Source organism: Lagenorhynchus albirostris, chromosome 2 (genome assembly GCF_949774975.1).
Source record: "Lagenorhynchus albirostris chromosome 2, mLagAlb1.1, whole genome shotgun sequence".
NCBI lineage: Eukaryota > Metazoa > Chordata > Mammalia > Artiodactyla > Delphinidae > Lagenorhynchus > Lagenorhynchus albirostris.
The window spans coordinates 35971728-35995519 of record NC_083096.1 but is presented as its reverse complement, the minus strand read 5'-3'; the positions used below and the strand labels follow the sequence as shown (position 1 = coordinate 35995519).

At 38.0% G+C, this 23792-nt stretch overlaps 1 protein-coding gene across 1 annotated transcript in view; it reads right to left on the bottom strand.

Annotated features, from left to right (window-relative positions):
• Nucleotides 1-23792, bottom strand: part of CR1 (complement C3b/C4b receptor 1 (Knops blood group)) — a 136063-nt gene that overhangs the window by 52821 nt on the left and 59450 nt on the right. The window contains exons 12-20 of the mRNA XM_060141831.1: nt 22205-22290; nt 19732-20130; nt 16928-17104; nt 16738-16840; nt 15459-15544; nt 4830-5228; nt 3157-3333; nt 2966-3068; nt 1461-1546 (exon numbers count right to left, since the gene is read on the bottom strand). Of these exons, the coding sequence (XP_059997814.1) occupies nt 1461-1546; nt 2966-3068; nt 3157-3333; nt 4830-5228; nt 15459-15544; nt 16738-16840; nt 16928-17104; nt 19732-20130; nt 22205-22290 (1616 nt within the window). The remainder of the gene's footprint in view (nt 1-1460; nt 1547-2965; nt 3069-3156; nt 3334-4829; nt 5229-15458; nt 15545-16737; nt 16841-16927; nt 17105-19731; nt 20131-22204; nt 22291-23792) is intronic.

Sequence of the window (23792 nt, the reverse complement as noted above, 5' to 3'; positions counted from 1 at the left end):
AAGCTTATGGCCACTTCAATAACACAATCTCTTTTATTTATCTGCTTTTCTTTCCTCTCCACCTCCCTTTTTGTTTTCCTTCACCTTTGCTGCCCTGGGACTATACCCTCCAGTAGAGCATTATAACTCAAACTTTGTCTCTGGCACTGTTTTTTGGGGAATCTCAATCTAAGATACATCCTTTCAACTCAGCTCTCTCTAGAGTAGCCAGAGTGAAATCATTAAAAGTAAGTTAGAGGGGCTTCCCTGATGGCGCAGTGGTTGAGAGTCCGCCTGCCGATGCAGGGGACACGGGTTCGTGCCCTGGTCTGGGAAGATCCCACATGCCGCGGAGCGGCTGGGCCCGTGAGCCATGGCCGCTGAGCCTGCACGTCCGGAGCCTGTGTTCCGCAACGGGAGAGGCCACAACAGCGAGAGGCCCGCGTACCGCAAAAAAAAAAAAAGATCATGTTACTTTTCTACTCATAATACTCCAATGGCTTTTCATCTTGCTTAGAGCGAAAACCTAAATTCTTACAGAGTATAGAGTTATTCTCTTTTATTGCTCTTGTATACTTCTGTATTTGCTCACTGAACATCAGCCATGTTGACTTCTGAGAAATGTCAGGAGCAGGCTTTTCAAAGAAAATGCCAGGAACACTTCTGCCTTGGACCTTTGTAGTTTCTGCTCCATCTGCATGGAAAGTTCTTCCTCTATCTTTGCACATTGGTAATCAATCAATTTTCATCAATGCTCAAATGTTATTTTCTCTTTTTCTTCCTTAATCATTTTATTTTAAATGGAAACAATTTTTTTCTGGAATTCCTTTTTCCCATTTACACAACTATTTTTTGCATTACCCTGTTTTTTTCTTAATAACACTTAGTATTATTTGAAATTGTCTATGTGTTTGTTTGTTTACTTCTTTTATATATATATATATATATATATATATATATATATATATATTTTGCCTTTCTCCCTGCACAAGAATATAAACAACATTGGAGCAGGGACCTAGTCTGTCTTGTTTACAGGCATATTCCTAGTATCTAGAAGACTGGTTGGCACATAGTAGTTACTAAAAAAAAATCTGTTGAAAGAATGTGTATATGATGGATTGATGATTGAAGAAAGGATAAAAAAAGCTGAAGTGTGACTATCATTTTTGAGAAGGAAAAAGGGAACATTTGACAAAGCTTCAGGCCATAAATTTCTCCCCATCTGTGAAGCATTTCTTCCCATTTATAGCACATAGTACGTTTATAAATATTTATAGAATGACACATGAAGTCCATGATGTTCAGGTTTATTTCCCCAAAAAACATTCTTTGTAACTATTTCAACAATAAATACTTGTATCAAAAACAAAGTAAACAGAGGGACAGACATTAGATAATTTCATGTGGTAAAATGCAACAAGAAAATGAAAAAAACAAGGAGAAAGATGCAGACCTGAACAGATATTCTTTCTACTTACGTTCACACACAGGAACACTGTTATTCCAAAGGCTTTTCGTTCCAACCAAGATACAGTAACTGGCTGAGCTTCCCTTTAACTGGAACCTAAGGAACAAAAAGCAGTAGTGACTGGATGAGCACACCATTTCTCTCTTCCATCCATTGACAGATCTCAGCTACTTCCCTTCTGCTAAAACACAATTTAATGCCTAAGTTAAATCCCAAATGAAAGAAAAAGCTCAGCCCATTTTGTTTCTCAGCTGATAGAGGCTCATAAACCAAAACATTTTAAAAAATTGCTGCTTCCAATGAGGACAAAGCAATGACACCTGTCAAAGCTCAGTAATCAGACTTGCCTGAACTAAAGAAGGTACAAAAAACATAGACAGGCATTTCCTTAGTCTGGTCCTGGACCTTCAGGAGACCATCTTACCCTGACTGCTCTCTAACAAGACCCCATTTGTCATTAGGAGAAATTGTGTCCTCTAATGCAAAGCGTGGCATTTTCCTCTTTCAGTAATCCAGGAGGAAAACAACTCCTGATTTAAGCAAATCAGAGAACATGAGGAAAGATATCAGAGACTGTTCCTTTTGCCAATACATTTAGAACGTTCCTGAATGAGACTTCTGACATATCTGGATTACTGAAGAGTAAAGCCAAATTATCTAGGAAAAATAAGAAACGGTGAGGAGACAGGATTCCTTGGAGTACAATCATCCTAAAACATCTGGTTTATTGTCAGACCAGTGGCTCCTGAATTGCCTCTGGGTCTTTATTGGGTGACTGGTAATTGATGCTTGTCAAGAGTCCTTGGAATATACTGAGAACAACTGCTCTATTGTCCATGCTTTTTACCTGCCAATGGTGTTGGAACATAATATCAAGATCATTTAGATTCACACAAAGAGTTAATGATGTTACTTGAAATATGAACAGCAGTCTTCATGCTCTTTCAACACAGCCTAATACTAATTAGATGATATGTAATTATTACAGATTAAAAATACTTCTGCTTACTCTTTTGTTCCTATTCCAAATGCCACTAATGATTGGTTAAAAAATTTCCTGACACAATCCTTGCCTGTCATCTGTCTTATAAATAACTTTCTTTCATATATATGTGTGTATATATATATATATACACACACATATATATGAGTGTATATATATATATATATACACATATATATATATCGAACTTAACCTCTGGAATATGTATCTCTTCATGCCTACAAATTACTATTTATCCCTTTTATCCAAACACTTAATGTTCCACCTAAATATTCAAGTTCTGTTGTTATGTTTCTACTGTTCAGTATATTTACCACTTTTCCTTTTTAAGCATCTATTCATGGTGCATCTGGTTCTTACCATACTTCCCAATCACTGTTTGAGATATTAGCCTCTTTTAGTACTTTTTCTCCATTAGTTAGCCTCCTGTTTGGATAAAACCCATTGCCCAGGGCATCAGCATATCAGCATCTGGCAGTGTGGCCCTGGTGTCTTTTCCAGTTCACACTCACCCCTCATCACAAATGAAGGACACTTTTGCCCCAAGGTGGAAATTAAGTGGAAAGAGCACATGTCCATTAGGAAGTTGGTCCAGGAAGTCAGCACATGATTTCACTAGGAAAAAAAAAAAAAAAAACAAGAGTAAGACTGCCATGTAAGGGACAAAGAGATTGATCTGCACACCAGAAGAGAGTATAGGCACCTGCACATCTGGGAGCTTCCGGGCTCCAGTCTCCCTGGGGCGTACAGTGCAGAGAAGCAGCCCCACTGAGATCATAGCCAGGCTCACAGCTGTAGAACACTTCCTGCCCAGAAGAAAAGTTGTTCTTGTGGCTTGGAGTGTGTTTACCATGCAGGACTTCTGGAGGTGGCTGACATACTGGGTAAAGAACAGTAAAGTACCTGTCAGTTATAGGGAAATACCTTTTGCTAAATTCTAACCCTTCCAAGGGGTACAGGTATAACAAAGGAAGTCAAATGATACTCCAATCCCCTTGTTTTACTAATGTGGAAGTTCTGGATAGGGAAGAGAAGTAGCCAAAAACCTCACAGCTAGTACAAGGTAGAGAATTAGAACCCAGTCCTTCCCAGCACAAGTTCTAAAATACATTCATTAGTCCACCAGGCATGCTGTCTCTTCTTCCACTGCTGGCTCTCTAGTATAGAGTCACTAGTACTGGTGGGCCACCCAACTCACATATTTGCTAGAAAGGCAATACAATTTACAGCCTCATCTTTCAGGTAATGAGAAGGTTACCTGAGCCTGAACCTGTAACAGATTTCCCCTTATCTCTTTTTTTCACACTTCTATGATCAAAGTGTAGTAATTACCCATACTGTATCTGTTTGTCCTCCCAGCTGCCCTCTCATTGGTTGTACAAGGCTGATATGGGTTGGTGGAAAAACTGTAAGCTCCCTCTCTGTCCCTAGTATCAACCACAATATTTACCAATCCACTTCTACAGTCCTTCTTATGCCACCTATTGTGGCATAAGAAGACAAGACCAGCCATTGAGAACAAAATCCCCTAAATAAGCCAGTCCTTGTAATGACAGGACACATTTCTTAGAGAATATTCAACTCAAGGTGTGGCTGCCTCCATTCACAGTCCTTTTGGTATGTGCTAAGGGCATTAGAACTCATTTGAACTTCAACTTAACCTGTACCTAATTAAAGATGAATGAAAAATCTGTTTGGCTTTGAGCAAGTTACTTGCACTTTCAATTTCAGATTTCTAATGATAAAATGTAGGAGGTGGACCAAAACAAACTCTAAAGTCTTTGCCACTATTCTGAGGCTATGATATCTTTCTTCATAAGCCAGTTTCTTTCTGTGATAGATGCTGATAAAAGTAGAATTCTATAAAGCAAAGTTCTGTCAAGAACCAGAGCATTCAACTTTAGGGGCTGACACACTGCATTCTATTCCTGGATATGCCACGTAGTAGCACATAATTTAGACAACGTATTTAACCTCTGAAAGACCAAGCTAACTTCACTGTCCTATGGATATAAGGATAGCACTATTTCAAAGGAGTGTTGCAAAGAGTAAACAAGATTATTATACAGCTGACCAGAAAGTCCACATCATTCTTGAATACAACTGAGAGATATTGGAACTGGTACTTTGCCTTGAGAATTCCTCAATATGAGAGTCCCAAATGTCTCCTTCCTTGAATAATTAAACTCTTGCTTCTCAAAATGAAGGCACTTACACACAAGTGCAAACACACATTTTATTAATTTTGTGCTTCCTTGCCCCAAATTTACTCACACTGCTCACCACACATCCTTCCCCGAGAACCGACACTAACCTCCTGATCCTCCTACAACTCACGTCATTTGTAGGCCCCTTCAAAGCCTCAGTCAGACTCACCCCTGGAGCAGCTGGGCAACTCCGGCCCCCACTTGTTTTGGGCCTGGCATTCAACAGTGGAGGGTCCTTTCATGGCAAAGCCGGGCTGACACCTAAACCTCACGCTTTCACGTAAAGAAAATAAGCTTTTGTTCTCAGACATCCTTATTCCATTTTCAATGACTGGAGGCGTGCATTTATTAGGTGCAATGCACTGAGGGGGAGGGCCACTCCAGATGCCAACTTGATTGTCTTCACTGGTGCAATATATTGACTGCTCACCCACGAGGTCAAACAGCTTCTGCCTTCTCTCTCCAAGATTGCAGCGATAGGTCACCACTGTTCCGAATTGAAAGTATTCTCTGTCGGTGCTAATGAAATCTCCATTGGCGATGGCCGGGGGTGGCCCACAAGGAATGCCTGGGAAAAGGGACAGCAAGTTAAAACCTCAGTTTCTTAAAGTTATATCCAATTATGAATTTGGGTAACCAGTTTAAAAAATGATCAAAATGTCACTATTCAGAACACTTCTGCTCTTGTCTAATATTTGCTAATGTACAGACATGTTTTTACACAATCGCAGATTAGATAGCCACAATATTATGACCTCTGCTCTTCTCAATTAATGCTATTTCAATAAATGTATCCATATATTATTATAGTCCACATACTTCTCCTTTTAAGTGAGAAGTTATATGTTATTTAACTATTTTTAATTCAATTCTTTCTCTGTAGAGGGCATTTGGATTTATTCTATTGGTTATTAATATGGTATAGCATACAATATAGTCTATCAAATAAATAAAACCCAAAAGCTCTGGTACAACTAATAAAAAATAAACACAAATACACAATATTACACACGACAAACATAACAATCACAGATTCAGAAGTAAAAAAATAACTGAATGTGTATCTACTCTATGCTAATAATCTTGAAAATGAGGATGTTAGAAACGAAAATATATTTTGCCAATATTGACTCAAGAAAAGGTAGCATATAGAAGAAGTGGCAAAAAATATATCAAAAACACTACCGCTAAAAAGGTATGAAGCACAGATAATCTTATCGACAAATTTAATCTAATATTCAAGTAACAGATAATTTCTAGGCACTTTAAATCATTCCTGAGCACATAAAATATTTCTATCATTTTTGGCATGAATATCAAAGTAGACACTTATTTATTTAATTTTGCTTAAGAAAATATTTAAGAAGATGCATATTTATTGTAGAAAATTTATAAAATACAAATAAAAATCACCTTTAAGCCCATTATCTAGAAGGAATCACTATTAACTATTTAATGTGCAATCATTAATACACAAACACACATTTTTTTTTCTAAAATATCTTTGTCATCTAAGTAATATTTCAGAGTACAAACATACTAACTGATTCCATTTGAAAGTGTTCTCTCTCTTGTCAAATGCATTCCGGCATATTTTAAACTTTTTTTATTAGAACACATTCCATGTACCTTTATAAGATTATTATTTTGTAGATTATTTCCAGAACATTGTTTGCAAATATGCACAATATTTAGATTCTTTTGAATTTTTCACTATCATAAAATAATAATATAGGCAACATCTGTACATCAATCCTCGCAGAAACCCACAGTGATTTTTTAAAGTCATGAACTGTAGAATTTCTGGATTAAAGGCTTGCGTACAGTTAAGGTTTTTGATACATACTGTGTACTGGCCTGTTAGAAAATTCATTACCACTTATCCTACTATCAGTTGAGTTGGAGAGTGTTGATTTCTTTTTTTTTTTTAACATCTTTATTGGAGTATAATTGCTTTACATTGTTGTGTTAGTTGCTGCTGTATAACAAAGTGAATCAGCTATACGTATACATATATCCCCCTATCCCCTCCCTATTGCGTCTCCCTCCAACCCTCCCTATCCCACCCCTCTAGCTGGTCACAAAGAACCGAGCTGATTTTTTTATATTATCACCAAACCCAGGGTTATATCTTTATGTTCTTTGTTAATTTGCAACTGCTCCTTTCTCTATGTGCCCTGAAGTGTAGAAAGTTCATATTCCAAACAACTCATGGGAAAGATGGCATGTCACTGTCCAGACAAAGAATAAGAGAGCAGGGAGGGCCCACCGCTTGAACAGATGACCTGGGATTAAGAGTTGACAGACAGGAAGGAAGGCACTTTCACTAACCTTGTATTCATTTACTTCACTAAAGAGAACAATCTTCAACCTGGAAGGTGTTCAACCAACAAAAGAAGAATTTGGGTGCTCTTCTAAATGACTTCCAAACTATTATTTAAAATAAATTATACCCTAGGATAAGGAAAAATCAGGAGGAACTAGAAGCTTGGAACATTGTGAGCACCTTTAAGGGTAGGAGTGTTTTCTTCAAATATCAGAAGGATACTATTGCCAAAAGGGATGAAATTTATCCTTTGTAATTCTAGGGGCCAACTGTAGGATTGAGCATGGAATAAATGGGGCTAGAGATTTCAACTCACGTTCACAAATTGGTGGCTCTGAATCCCAGAAGACAGTATTGCCTGAGATAATACATTCAGCAGCTGAGTGACCAATGAGTTGATACCTGAAACCAAAAATGAAAAATAGGCATGCTGTACACATCCCATCAATTTCCTCAGCATGCATACATGCATGGCAAATCTGAAAGGCTACAATCTGAAAGAAGTTCAAGGACTAGCCTAAACTCCACCTGTTTTATCTGACTTTTCTTATTTCTCTTTTTCTATCCTCTCACTGTTGAAAGGAATATTTCCTCTCTAACTCCTCATGGCTCGCTCTGCTTCTTCCATTTCTTGGTTTCATTTTGGATTGTACCCAGTACCTAAATAAAACAATACTTTTGTAGACCTGCCTGATAATTTTCTTCTTAAAATCTGTTTTTTCTTATATTATTATTGTTACTTAAGTTTCTTTTTGCATTTTCCTGATATACATAAATATACATATTGTATATTAACACTGCTATGGCATTTTAGTTTAGGCATGTTTCTTGTAAATACAACAAGATTTGTGATGCTTTTGATCCTATTTGGAAACTTTTGTTTTTCAACAGGGATATTAAACCATTCAAATTTACTGAACTAAATGGTATGGTTGATCTTGCTTTTGTCATCACTTCATAATGTTCCTTCATGATGTTCAGTAGTAAGCACATAGCAGTGAATACAGCCGATCTGCCCCAAATATAAGGGGGCTTATTTCTGGTGAATGAGATGGATATAGTCCATGCTATTCCTTTTTCTTCCCTCTCATTTGCTACATGAACCAGATAGGTGAACCTCTTTCAGTTGCTCTAATAATTTGGAAGCTAAATAACCAATTTTTGTTCCTTTGAAATTTCATTTCATGTGTTATATATTGAGTTGGCCAAAAAGTTCGTTCAGGTTTTTCCGCTACATCCTCTGGAAAAACCTAAGCGAACTTTTTGGCCAACCCAATACATACACAACACAGGTATTCAACCCTATTTTCTCAATTTTGGTGTCAAAATATATACAGTCTACCCATCTCCTATGTAATAAAAGTCTAGACTATGTGTTTTTTTTTGCTTTCTTCTATCTAGTTTTATGGATATATTTTATGACTTCAGAAATTGTTACTGGATTATGATTATATTGTCAAATTTCACTTTTTAACAATTAGTTCTGTCATTGTATTAAGTTTTATAACTTTGTTGAAAATATTTGAACTTTTTTAAAAATTTGTTTTTCTTTTGTTTGATTTTTGGCAATTTTCTACCTCACCAGCATTTATCATTATCCTTTAAGAAAATACTTATGGATTGCCTGAGTTTATCTTTTTCCTTCTCCCAGGAAGTATGCTTCCTGTAAGGTACACAGGTGTGATTTTTAGGTCCTTGCTTATCCTTTACTGTACATCTGTAGCCTCTAGATGTGAATACTAGCTTAGCTCATTAGAAACTCCATCTTCTGCAATTTAGTGATGTGAAGGATCAATGTGATATCAATACAAATTAATTTCTTTCGCAGCTATTATAATTTATTAATTTCCTTTCTGCATTCTTGAGCTTTTTTTCATGATCCCTGAAATACAGATGATTACCTAGTGATGGCTAAATATGGGCTTATTGTTTTCCCTTCTGGAATTTTTGTTACATGTAATTTGAATCCCAGTACTCTTTTAGACATATCTTCTCTTTTCTCTTCTTCTGCATCCTTTTCCACTTAATGCTGGGAGAAGTTGATTAATTTATCTTCTTACCCTCTGCTTTAATTTTCTACAATATTCAGTGTGTTTATCACAGAATTTTTCTTTAGTTTGACAGTTGTGTTTTTCATTCATATGCAAACATTCTCTATTTCCTAACTAGTTTCACAGAAACAGCGTGCAACTGAATCTTGTTAAAAACGTAAACAGGAGATATTTCTAAAAGTTTCTCTTATTTCTTGGAAGTAACTCTATTTTGTAAGAGGACAATTCTTCTGATTTTTCAGATTGCTCTTTTTACATTAATTTCCTGTAACATATCATAAGCTCAACGGTTTTCTATTTTATACCATTGGGAGGTTCACTCTTATTCCGTAATACAATATAAAGAGGGTACAGACAGAGAATTTATAGATTGTACTTAAAAATGCTCGGAGAAAGACAGAAGTGTTTAGATTTACTCTAATTTCACTTTGTCAGATTATAGGTACTATGATCTGTAAGGCCTTGGTTAGCAAATATGCTGAAGGCCACAAGTTCCTTTTCAGTGTTTATCATGGCAGTGCAAATTTAGCCCATATTCTCTAACTGGTTCAGCTGCTCCCACTGGGAGTGGGGTTGAGACTGAGCAAGGGTAAGCACCCTTGTGGGTGGGACTGCTGCCCAGTAAACACTTTATGTCTGACATTTTCACAGGGGACTCTGTTATGGGTTGAGCAGTGCACCCCCAAAAGTATGTCGAAGCCCTAGCCCCCAATCCCCATGAATGTGACCTTTTTTGGAAATAGGGCCTTTGCAGATATAATCATGTTAAGATGAGGTTATTAGGCTGGGCCCTAATCCTATATGACTGGAGTCCTTACAAAAAGAGAGCACTTTGGACATAGACCCACACAGAGAGGAGAGTGCCATGTGAAGACACAGACACAGAATGAAGATGGCAATGGGAAGACAGGGGCAAAAACAGGAGTGATGGGCCACACGCCAAGGAAGCCCTGAGGTCACCATAATCTGGAAGAGGCAAGGAGGGATCCTCCCTCAGAGGCTCTGGAGGGAACATGTCCTGCCTGCACCTTGATTTTGGACCTCTAACTTCCAGAACCTTGAGAGAATAAACTTTTGTTGCTGTTCTGAGATACCCAGTTTGTCCTACTTTGTTATGGCAGCCCTAGCAAACGAAGAGTGCAGTTACCTTATAAGATCTGCTTTCTACACAGTGGCTCCGTGGCCTTCCCCTTTCTTTCAGCAATGCCTGCTCTAGGCAAGCGCTGTTTGTACGGTTTGACTATGCCCTCCCCCCATTTTCTTCCTTTCTACCTGGGGAATACCTCACTTTTCTTGTTTGTACTGCCCTGGTTTCCAGCAAGGAGACAGATTTCCCCTCAAATCTTATCATACCTTTGTCCATTTCAATTAGGAGTTAAACACCTATGTTCAAGCTTCTTGAGAACAGATGGTAATAGCCTAGTCCTCTTTTCCAAGATAGGACCAGAAGGTAGTATCGCTGTCCTGGAACTCTTGAACCAAGAGATGGTCCTGCCCACTCACCCTCTATTACAAGAAAAAATGATTCTGGATCCGAACTGGGTGTCTGTATCTATGTGCACCACACCGTTCACAGGATCTGGAGGAGTATTACATGATTTACCTTGGGAAAGAAAGAGAATTTTGGAGGCAGGAAGAGTAATTTGAACTTTTGTTAGTGTATAACAAGTTAGTCCCCACCTGACTGCAGCTTTCTGAAGAGCACATGCAATTCTGATGGTTCTACAGATTTTTTCACCTTGAGGAACCTCACCAGACTGCCTCGGGATCAGCCACCCACTAAGCACCACTTTCAAAGAGACCTCCCCTCTAAATCTCTCCTATCTGTGCCTCAAATCTCTTATCTAAATATAAAGGTCATTTGTGGCCTTATATCCCACCAGTATAAAAGTTTTTATTACCTCGTTATTCAAACAGTTTATGTCTCCTTACAGATTTTTTTCCTGATCTGGAGTAATTCATTATTCACTACCCCATAAAAAACATGGAGTTCTCCTGCAAATATTCCTTGAAACATTCTCAGGAGACAAGCATTTCAACCAATAATTAGGGGTGACCTACAAGACCAACTCTGACCTCCACCTATGTGAACATGTTTGACAAAGTTTTCTTATCTCTAAAATTTGGAGAAATTAAATAAGATCCTAGAGATACTTTGACAAACATAGGAATGCTCCAATGCAGGGCTTACTCACGTTTACAGACATCTTTGGCACTTGACCACGTGAGGTTTTGTAGACACGTGATAGAGAATGACTTCCTGTGGTACCCAGGGCGGCATTCATACTTTAAAGATGTCCCAATGGGAAACTCAGATTCATTGGTCTGGATTTTCAACTTGGCAAATTGAAAATGATCTGGGCTGTTACAGTGACCTAGAGACCAAAAAATCAAGAACATCAGAGTTAACAAAAAGATACCCAAGGCCATTCTTCCTTTTCTCTTTCTTGTTAGATTTGATATCAGAACAAAAGAAACTTTTAGTTGTGGAAAGATAATTTCCTTGTAATCTTTGAAGGGAAAGTTCCATTAGCATGTGCCCATTAGAAAATATACTATCCGGAAGGCTATTTTGCTATCTGGGCATTTTACTCATATCATTTACTGTAAAAGACAGCTCCAATTCAATTTTTCACATTTTTAGGGAGACAGAGGAGTGTTTCTGCCCAGGTTACACCTGGTCTGGTTTCTTTGTACTTCAGTGTATCAAAACCCATGCTTAAAAGCAAGAATGGACGACTCAAGATGTTTTTTGAAACTAGGAAGCAGCCACCAACTTTCCAGGTCTGATTCCTAAGCTGGCTATTTCAACACAGCAAGGAAATAAACAGCATCTCTTCAAAATAAAAACAACAACAAAACAAAACTGAAACATTGTGTGAAGTATATGTTGAATCAAATTCTAGCTTTAGCTCCAAGCCCCTACACCTAAAGCTCTAGGTTTGAGAAGTGAAAACTCACTTTGGATTCAAGTAGTATGAAATCAAAAAAGTGTGTATGTTTGGAAAAATAGAAATCGTTTCCACTTGGTTTTGACACTAACTTCTCTTTTAGTTTCTATTCCAGCTGTCCTCCACCTCCCTTTCAATTATTTTTTCAAAGAGTAAAAGCTATGCTAGGGCCAATTCTGCACCCAGATAATTCTCTGTATGAAGACTTGCAAACCAATTTCTCATTTCTTTAACATATAATTAAGTGATTTTTCTCAATATGAAAATCTGGCTTATTTTCAAGGTGGCTTCACAGGAAATACATCCATCTATATTGCCTGTTTCTTTTCATTTTAGAGCTTGAATATTAGCTATACTAGCTTCTAGTTCAAGGAGTCCCCCTTACGACTAAAATCTACTACCTAAGGCCAAATCACACATGAAGATGGTCTGGCAGGTCTCCAGTCTAAAAAATCTAGCTGATAAAACTAGGACTGCCATCTCAGCATAGGGTACTGGTGAAAAAAGTCATAGAACTTAGGGGAAGATTGCCTTTCACTTTCGATGTAGTGAATCTGAACTAGGTGTCTGTGTTTGTAAACAGGCTCATAGGGACACCCCAAGCTGAAGCCATGGTGTTACAGAAGGAGAGTGAGGGCAAAAATGACTTCTGAATATCCATTCTTGGTCCCTTTCCTTTCAGAACTGCTCTTTTATTTCAGAGTTCCTCAGCAGTCAGTATGTTATGCCGGGACTAGGGTCACTTTGACAATTTACTTTCCCCTTCCTTCTTCACTGCCTGAGTGTGGGTGTCATAGTGGTATTGGATACCTTAGGATACCTTCTCCAGACCTTAGAAATAAACACTCTATTTTGCATTTTTCCCTTGAGTTCACATTGCTTTGCTTTTTCTTTCCACCAAAGAGGGAAAATTTCAACAGCTGAAATTAGTGCGGGGCTAAGGAGCAAGTAAGCCTTATCTTAACTTAGAACTTAGCCCATACTGGCTAAAAGAATCTTTGTGTTTTGTTTACAATGCAGCCCAGTTTTCAGAGAGAACACACAGTGGTCTCTGGACAAATAGGTAATTAAAAGCGATTTTGCCAGGCTTTGTTCTCTGCTGGTCTGTGCTTCTCTCCAAAACCTGTGAAGATGGTACAACTTATGCTAGTTAAGGTTCATAGGTATTTGCTTTCAGTTCCTATGCTTTGAAAACATTTTCCTTCTAATTCTAATTAGAACTAGAACTGCCACCCACTTCCTCCATCGCTTTTCACCAGCCCTCTAGAAGCAAAGATCATCAGAATCTTACATGTTGATGTATCTTAAAACCATTTATTATTGTTTTGGCATTTAAGTGTATCGAGTGCACAAATAAACACCACATTGTAATTACGGAAACTTGGAGAGTCTGGTTTAGATATTCTGAATCCATTTGGAATGTGGGGTAGCGCGCAGTAACCTGGAGGTCCACAGCGAGGGGCAGGGCTGCTCCAAATTCCGTTCCCTTGACTGTCACTGGTACAGCGGATGGTGCTCTCCCCAGTGAGGCTGAAGATCATCCCTCTATCTGGGTGCGGGTCACATGTGTAAGTGACTTCTTTTCCAAAAGGAAAGACTTCCAGAGGTTTGCCTGTGTGTCTCCCATTAAGGATATCAGGAGGATTTGGACACAAGATTTCTGGAAAGAAGGCAAAAGCTCTAAGTGTCATTCATGAGTTTTCACCACAGGTAATCTATAGTCATTGGGTGTTATAGTTGGTACTACCTAAAAACACTGAATGGACTAAGTGAAGTGAGATTTCAATCCCATTTTTTTTAATTGAAAAAGTACAAAAGAATTTGCCTATCCTGAATCTTCCAGACTTTTAAGTTTCCTGGATGATAGAAACTTTACACCTTTAATTATGTACCAAAACTTTTAAAGAAGAAAGAGAATCTATTGGAGAGTAACTCATTCATTTAATCAACACATTGGGCACTTATTCTGTGTCAGCCACTCGTCAGGGCCGGCTGGATGAAATGGTGAAGAGCACAGATAAAGTCTCTGTTCTCCAGGGAACTTACATTCTCAGGAAATATTTCTACAATGTATTCCATATGTACTAATCACCTAATCATATGAAACCTTTCTTTAATAACTTACCCATAGTGACCATCAACCGATTAGGACAGTAGTGCTGTCACAATGAATTGAAACATATACGGTTCATTGTAAAAACTCTAAATGATCCATACTGTTCTGTTATTGTTTTTTTTTGATGCATGGGATTGCTTATTATTATTTTTATTTCTTTACTTTCCGTCAGGATTCAAATTGTTACTTCTTTCTGGTATCTGCTTGTCTGTTTAAACAGTCCTTTCCTTATTTCTATTTAGTGTTTCTTATTAGGCTTGGGATTTGTAAGAAGCTACTTAAATTAGAAACAGTCATGAAAAGTAAGAGGAATAGTACAATCAGTAACTGAGCTCTAACGCAGGCCAGTGGACAGCCATTTGTCATGTTACTTCAGTGAAAGTTGGGTTTCTTGGATGACAGGATCTATACAGAAGTTATGTTTTTTTAATAAAGTTTTACTATAAAATGTGTCATAGGATAACTGAGCAGATTTCTTGCAACATAAACATTTTAGTAAAATTTGGATTAGTTTAAAATTTATATATTTTCCAATCTTTAGGATCAAGTGATGAGGCAAAGTCCTATCTTCTATTGGGGAAAATACAAATGGGTAGACTAGGAGAAATCAGTGGTGGCATTGCACATAGGAGACTCATTTTCTAATCAGCTCATTATTTCTGAATCTTGGCATAATTTATTTAGATGCAAATTTTGAGAGTTTAAGGAGTATTAAACTGCTCACCCTGCGTAATGCTGTTCCCCACTTTCCCCTCATTTCTGCATTGCTCTGACCTATCATCTCCATAAGATTTAATTTATTTTCTTTCTTGTACATCTTCCTACTTGAGTATAAATAACATGGGACAGGGAATTTGCTCATCTTGTTCACTGCTATAACACCGGTGCCTGGAAGAACATCAAGCACATAGTATGTGCTCAATAAATAATTGAATGAATGAATGTTTCATATTTGTATATTAGCAAATAGACAGGAATATTGTAGATGACTTCACCTTGATGGCATAAAAAAGTAAAAGGAAGAAGGAAGGAAGGAAAAAAGAAAGAAAGAAATCTGTCAAAGCTTCACATTAGCTAATCTCTCCTGATTCAGAGACAAACTACAGCAGGATTTATCATGTAAAACAAAGAATTCTAAATGACAGAGATTGATCAGATAGTTCTCAAAACACATGATGCACAACAAAGTGCATCACAACAAATTGATCCACAATAAAATACTATTAAAATAAGCAACTATTTACCAATAATTCAGATTAGAAAATAGAAGAACCACAGCTGGGGAGACCATGGGTCAAATTACCAAATAGATTAAAGGGAGAGATTGGCCTGAAGTGTTATCCCTTCTACTCACGTTCACACACAGGAATGCTGCTGTTCCAAAGGCTTTCCATTCCAACCAAGACACAGTAACTAGCAGAATTGCCTTTTAACTGGAATCTAAGGAAGAAAATGGTAGTGAATATGTGAGCTGCTTAAGCCAAAATGCCATTCCATTTGCAGAAATCTCAGCATTTTGAGGATCTGAAACCAGCAGGTGGCAGAGGTTCAGAGGCCACATCAATCTGGAAAAGTCACAGCTTCCAGTGAGGGAGAACAGCAAAGCACAGTCACGTGGTCACATAATATAGTCCCAGCCTAAGTTGAAGAAGGCAGTTGTAGCATAGCTGCCATCGCCGTGATCCTGGACCTAGGCTCAGAGAAATCAGTCTCTCACTGTGCATCCCACGGTAAAGCTGATAAATCTACTTAGTCATTATTGGAATAAAACATCCTCCAAGTGATGACACTGGAACAGCTAGTAAAACAGCTCCCAGTTTGCACTGGACAAGCAGAGAATAGCTGGAAAGAGAACAAAGATTGTTCTTTTGTCTCTATATTTGTGGTGGTTATGCAGAAGGCTCACAACAGCACGCTGGGCTACGGAAGAGTAAGCATGAATGTTCTGGGGGGGAAACGAAAGGAGATTGGAAATGACTCTTGTACAAAATTCTCCTAAATGTTATTTGGTGCCTGTCAAGGATTCTTTGGAACATTTTGAGATCAGGTACTTTGTTGCCCATGCTTGATACTTCCCATGTAGAGATGTGCATGCTGTGTAAGGTCAAGTGAATGACCTTACTTAAAACTTTAATATCAGCCACCATAATACCATTTCAGAGCCCTTGGCCTGTTATCAACCAGGTGATATATGACTGGATTAAAAATGCTTAATCTTATACTTTCTCTCTTATTACAAAATTCACTTTGGATGGTTAAAATATTTTCTGAAATAATTCTTAAATGATCTTATTTTTAATAAGATTTTTGTCACATATCAAACTTTTTCTGGAACTCTCCAAATTACTCTTTTTCTTTTATGCTTGGAAAATATGATTTTTTCACTTAATGTGTCACCTATGTATACTCTTAAACAGTAGTTGTATTTGTGTTTAAGCATGCCAGCTAATATACGTGTCAGTTTTTCCTTCATATGTTATTAGTTCCACCTGTTCCTTACTCTTAACTTCCCATATACACTCCCCAAATTTAACATCCCTGAGTATTTCCTATTTTAAAAATCACACTAAACCTTGCCTTTTTGAATTGACCTCAGTTTCAGTGCTCGGTAGGCCAGGCAAACTCACACTCACCCCTCATCACAAACGAAGGATACTTTTGCTCCAAGCTGAAAATTAAGTGGAAAGAGTACATGTCCATTAGGTAACTGGTCCAGGAAGTCAGCACATGATTTCACTAGGAAAAAACACACACACACAGGAGTGAGATGTTCCTGTGAGGGACAAAGAGACTGATCCACATACAAGATGACAGTATAGGCACCTGCACATTTGGGGGCTGACGGGCTCCAGTCTCCCTGGGGCGTACAATGCAGAGAAGCAGCCCCTCTGAGATCATAGCCAGGCTCACAGCTGTAGAACACTTCCTGCCCAGAAGAAAAGTTGTTCCTGTGGCTTGGGGTGTGTTTACCATGCGGGACTTTTGGAGGTGGCTGACATACTAGGGAAAGAGAACCAAAGTACTGTTAATTGTGTGAAAATAACTTTTCCTCAGTGGTAAACTGGCTAAGACAATCAACAGCATAAATGTATTTGTTTTTAAAAATCTGGTAGACTAACACCCTCTCGTTTTATTGATGGCAAAATTGAACAGAGACAGAGAGAGAGAGAGAGGGTCTTGTGAAAATTCATAGAACTGATAGACTGCAGGACAGTAACTAGAACTGAGACATCTTCAGTTCATGGTTTTCCATCTAAAGTACACACCCAAGATGACACAACAAACAGTTCCCCTACACAATTCTTCCTTTTATTGTTCACTTAGTACACAGTTGTTAGATTGATGGATTTTTTTTTTTTTTTTTGCAGTAGACGGGCCTCGCACTGTTATGGCCTCTCCTGTTGCGGAGCACAGGCTCCGGACGTGCAGGCTCAGCGGCCATGGCTCACGGGCCCAGCCGCTCTGCGGCATGTGCGATCTTACTGGACCAGGGCACGAACCCGCATCCCCTGTATCGGCAGGCCGACTCTCAACCACTGCGCCACCAGGGAAGCCCCTATTGATGGACTTTTTATTTTATATTTTTATTTTTATTGGCACCACCAATTTATATCCACCTTTCTGGCATAAGGAAAGCTTGAGCCCAAATCTCATCCAACAGATTTCCCAATCACCTATCACACTCTGCTGTGACAAACAAGATTCATACATCTCTTCTCATCTCTTTCCAGCTCCTCTCCAGTGGTCACGCCACCTGACATGGGTTGGTGGAGAAGATAAGTCTCCTTTCTGTACTCTACAGGGCCAGGTCCTGCTTAACCATTCACTTCATTCCAATGAGAAGATGGGCAACCATTGAATGAAATCTTCTAAAAAACCTACAGCCCTCACAATGAGAGTGCATATTCCATACCATATATTGTAACTGAGCCTCTGTCTCTTTATACAGTTGGTTTGAATTTAGAATCAGAATGCACTGGAATCTCCTAAATTATATAAAACTGTAGTAACATGAAAAGTCATTTCATTTTGGCTTAGATCAGGTCAGTTTCTCTCTCTGGCCTGTAGCTTTCTCAAGTATAGAATGGGGCATTGGACTAGAATAAATGACCCCTTTAAGGACTCTGTAAATACTCTGATGCTGTAGCACCCAATTTCAGGGCTCATCACCCCCCTGTTTGCCTTGATTAATAAGTGCACTGTGATGGGATCATTTAAGTGCTGTGCTGGTTAAATCTCTGTTGACTCCCAGCCTTACACTTCTGCATTCTCCTTTGACTGCTGGGGCCAGAAGCCTGAAAGTACAACTGCTAATCTTCCTTGCCAGCTGGGTCCTGGTTAAGCTCTGACAATTGGAGGCATATATACTAAATTAAAAGGTAGGAAGATGATAGAAGTCATTCTTCTTGTAAAGGAGGCTCAGGAAGTGGCAACTGATGGCTCTTCCTTAGCAGCAGCAACATTAATTCTATCAATGCCAGTGACTGAAGGCTCCAGCAACCTCAGCTACGTTCTGGCAGCAGCAGCAGCTTCTGCAGTGTGAGCAGCTGGAGGAAATACATGCTCAGTGAGTGCAGGTGCCTGTGCTCTAGTCCAGCAGGAATGGCAGCCCCCTGAGCTCTGGGAACACTGCCTTCCTCCTTTTGCTCTTCCTGCCCTTTTAACACCTTTATATTCTCTTACCTGCACTAAATCCCTCACTCCTTGAAATATCTAGAGTAGCTTTCGATTTCCCTGGCTCTGGAGTCAGGTAGGCTTGGGTTCTTGTCTTCACAGAGTTAGTATCTATTTAATCTTGCACAGTTATCTAATCTCTCTAAGACTCACTTTCTCTGTAAAACATGGAAAGAATAGTAACTACCTCATGTCTTTGTTTTAAGAATTAAGTGGGGCTTCCCTGGTGGCACAGTGGTTAAGAATCTGCCTGCCAGTGCAGGGGACACAGGTTCGAGCCCTGGTCCACGAAGATCCCACATGCCGCGGAGCAACTAAGCCCATGCGCCACAACTACTGAGCCTGTGATCTAAAGCCTGCGAGCCACTACTACTGAACCCGTGTGCAACAACTAGTGAAGTCCGTGTGCCTAGAGCCCGTGCTCCACAAGAGAAGCCACCACAATGAGAAGCCCGCGCACCACAACAAAGAGTAGCCTCTGCTCACTGCAACTAGAGAAAGCCTGCATGCAGCAACGAAGACCCAAAGCAGCCAAAAAATAAATAAATGAATAAATTTAATTTAAAAAAAAATTAAGTGAATCCATAGACTATATAGTGGTGCCTAACAAGAAGAATCAGTCATTACGTATTAGCAGTTACAATACTCAAGAGTAATTATTAAATATTTTTTTAAAAAGATTATTTTAACTGAAAAAAAGAAAGAACTGAGAGATGATAATGTCAGTAGTGACATCCCAAGGAAATTTTACATTCTTTGCCCAGATTTATCTTTGCTTCTGAGTTTGAACACATACACATTCACACACACATACACACACACCTGCTTTATTCAGTGTTTCCTCCCAAGAAAATTTACCCATCCACACATCCTCCCCCCAGAACCGACACTAACCTGATCCTCCTACAACTCATGTCATTTGTAGGCCCCTTCAAAGCCTCAGTCAGACTCACCCCTGGAGCAGCTGGGCAACTCCGGCCCCCACTTGTTTTGGGCCTGGCATTCAACAGTGGAGGGTCCTTTCATGGCAAAGCCGGGCTGACACCTAAACCTCACGCTTTCACGTAAAGAAAATAAGCTTTTGTTCTCAGACATCCTTATTCCATTTTCAATGACTGGAGGCGTGCATTTATTAGGTGCAATGCACTGAGGGGGAGGGCCACTCCAGATGCCAACTTGATTGTCTTCACTGGTGCAATATATTGACTGCTCACCCACGAGGTCAAACAGCTTCTGCCTTCTCTCTCCAAGATTGCAGCGATAGGTCACCACTGTTCCGTATTGAAAGTATTCTCTGTCGGTGCTAATGAAATCTCCATTGGCGATGGCCGGGGGTGGCCCACAAGGAATGCCTGGGAAAAGGGACAGCAAGTTAAAACCTCAGTTTCTTAAAGTTATATCCAATTATGAATTTGGGTAACCAGTTTAAAAAATGATCAAAATGTCACTATTCAGAACACTTCTGCTCTTGTCTAATATTTGCTAATGTACAGACATGTTTTTACACAATCGCAGATTAGATAGCCACAATATTATGACCTCTGCTCTTCTCAATTAATGCTATTTCAATAAATGTATCCATATATTATTATAGTCCACATACTTCTCCTTTTAAGTGAGAAGTTATATGTTATTTAACTATTTTTAATTCAATTCTTTCTCTGTAGAGGGCATTTGGATTTATTCTATTGGTTATTAATATGGTATAGCATACAATATAGTCTATCAAATAAATAAAACCCAAAAGCTCTGGTACAACTAATAAAAAATAAACACAAATACACAATATTACACACGACAAACATAACAATCACAGATTCAGAAGTAAAAAAATAACTGAATGTGTATCTACTCTATGCTAATAATCTTGAAAATGAGGATGTTAGAAACGAAAATATATTTTGCCAATATTGACTCAAGAAAAGGTAGCATATAGAAGAAGTGGCAAAAAATATATCAAAAACACTACCGCTAAAAAGGTATGAAGCACAGATAATCTTATCGACAAATTTAATCTAATATTCAAGTAACAGATAATTTCTAGGCACTTTAAATCATTCCTGAGCACATAAAATATTTCTATCATTTTTGGCATGAATATCAAAGTAGACACTTATTTATTTAATTTTGCTTAAGAAAATATTTAAGAAGATGCATATTTATTGTAGAAAATTTATAAAATACAAATAAAAATCACCTTTAAGCCCATTATCTAGAAGGAATCACTATTAACTATTTAATGTGCAATCATTAATACACAAACACACATTTTTTTTTCTAAAATATCTTTGTCATCTAAGTAATATTTCAGAGTACAAACATACTAACTGATTCCATTTGAAAGTGTTCTCTCTCTTGTCAAATGCATTCCGGCATATTTTAAACTTTTTTTATTAGAACACATTCCATGTACCTTTATAAGATTATTATTTTGTAGATTATTTCCAGAACATTGTTTGCAAATATGCACAATATTTAGATTCTTTTGAATTTTTCACTATCATAAAATAATAATATAGGCAACATCTGTACATCAATCCTCGCAGAAACCCACAGTGATTTTTTAAAGTCATGAACTGTAGAATTTCTGGATTAAAGGCTTGCGTACAGTTAAGGTTTTTGATACATACTGTGTACTGGCCTGTTAGAAAATTCATTACCACTTATCCTACTATCAGTTGAGTTGGAGAGTGTTGATTTCTTTTTTTTTTTTAACATCTTTATTGGAGTATAATTGCTTTACATTGTTGTGTTAGTTGCTGCTGTATAACAAAGTGAATCAGCTATACGTATACATATATCCCCCTATCCCCTCCCTATTGCGTCTCCCTCCAACCCTCCCTATCCCACCCCTCTAGCTGGTCACAAAGAACCGAGCTGATTTTTTTATATTATCACCAAACCCAGGGTTATATCTTTATGTTCTTTGTTAATTTGCAACTGCTCCTTTCTCTATGTGCCCTGAAGTGTAGAAAGTTCATATTCCAAACAACTCATGGGAAAGATGGCATGTCACTGTCCAGACAAAGAATAAGAGAGCAGGGAGGGCCCACCGCTTGAACAGATGACCTGGGATTAAGAGTTGACAGACAGGAAGGAAGGCACTTTCACTAACCTTGTATTCATTTACTTCACTAAAGAGAACAATCTTCAACCTGGAAGGTGTTCAACCAACAAAAGAAGAATTTGGGTGCTCTTCTAAATGACTTCCAAACTATTATTTAAAATAAATTATACCCTAGGATAAGGAAAAATCAGGAGGAACTAGAAGCTTGGAACATTGTGAGCACCTTTAAGGGTAGGAGTGTTTTCTTCAAATATCAGAAGGATACTATTGCCAAAAGGGATGAAATTTATCCTTTGTAATTCTAGGGGCCAACTGTAGGATTGAGCATGGAATAAATGGGGCTAGAGATTTCAACTCACGTTCACAAATTGGTGGCTCTGAATCCCAGAAGACAGTATTGCCTGAGATAATACATTCAGCAGCTGAGTGACCAATGAGTTGATACCTGAAACCAAAAATGAAAAATAGGCATGCTGTACACATCCCATCAATTTCCTCAGCATGCATACATGCATGGCAAATCTGAAAGGCTACAATCTGAAAGAAGTTCAAGGACTAGCCTAAACTCCACCTGTTTTATCTGACTTTTCTTATTTCTCTTTTTCTATCCTCTCACTGTTGAAAGGAATATTTCCTCTCTAACTCCTCATGGCTCGCTCTGCTTCTTCCATTTCTTGGTTTCATTTTGGATTGTACCCAGTACCTAAATAAAACAATACTTTTGTAGACCTGCCTGATAATTTTCTTCTTAAAATCTGTTTTTTCTTATATTATTATTGTTACTTAAGTTTCTTTTTGCATTTTCCTGATATACATAAATATACATATTGTATATTAACACTGCTATGGCATTTTAGTTTAGGCATGTTTCTTGTAAATACAACAAGATTTGTGATGCTTTTGATCCTATTTGGAAACTTTTGTTTTTCAACAGGGATATTAAACCATTCAAATTTACTGAACTAAATGGTATGGTTGATCTTGCTTTTGTCATCACTTCATAATGTTCCTTCATGATGTTCAGTAGTAAGCACATAGCAGTGAATACAGCCGATCTGCCCCAAATATAAGGGGGCTTATTTCTGGTGAATGAGATGGATATAGTCCATGCTATTCCTTTTTCTTCCCTCTCATTTGCTACATGAACCAGATAGGTGAACCTCTTTCAGTTGCTCTAATAATTTGGAAGCTAAATAACCAATTTTTGTTCCTTTGAAATTTCATTTCATGTGTTATATATTGAGTTGGCCAAAAAGTTCGTTCAGGTTTTTCCGCTACATCCTCTGGAAAAACCTAAGCGAACTTTTTGGCCAACCCAATACATACACAACACAGGTATTCAACCCTATTTTCTCAATTTTGGTGTCAAAATATATACAGTCTACCCATCTCCTATGTAATAAAAGTCTAGACTATGTGTTTTTTTTTGCTTTCTTCTATCTAGTTTTATGGATATATTTTATGACTTCAGAAATTGTTACTGGATTATGATTATATTGTCAAATTTCACTTTTTAACAATTAGTTCTGTCATTGTATTAAGTTTTATAACTTTGTTGAAAATATTTGAACTTTTTTAAAAATTTGTTTTTCTTTTGTTTGATTTTTGGCAATTTTCTACCTCACCAGCATTTATCATTATCCTTTAAGAAAATACTTATGGATTGCCTGAGTTTATCTTTTTCCTTCTCCCAGGAAGTATGCTTCCTGTAAGGTACACAGGTGTGATTTTTAGGTCCTTGCTTATCCTTTACTGTACATCTGTAGCCTCTAGATGTGAATACTAGCTTAGCTCATTAGAAACTCCATCTTCTGCAATTTAGTGATGTGAAGGATCAATGTGATATCAATACAAATTAATTTCTTTCGCAGCTATTATAATTTATTAATTTCCTTTCTGCATTCTTGAGCTTTTTTTCATGATCCCTGAAATACAGATGATTACCTA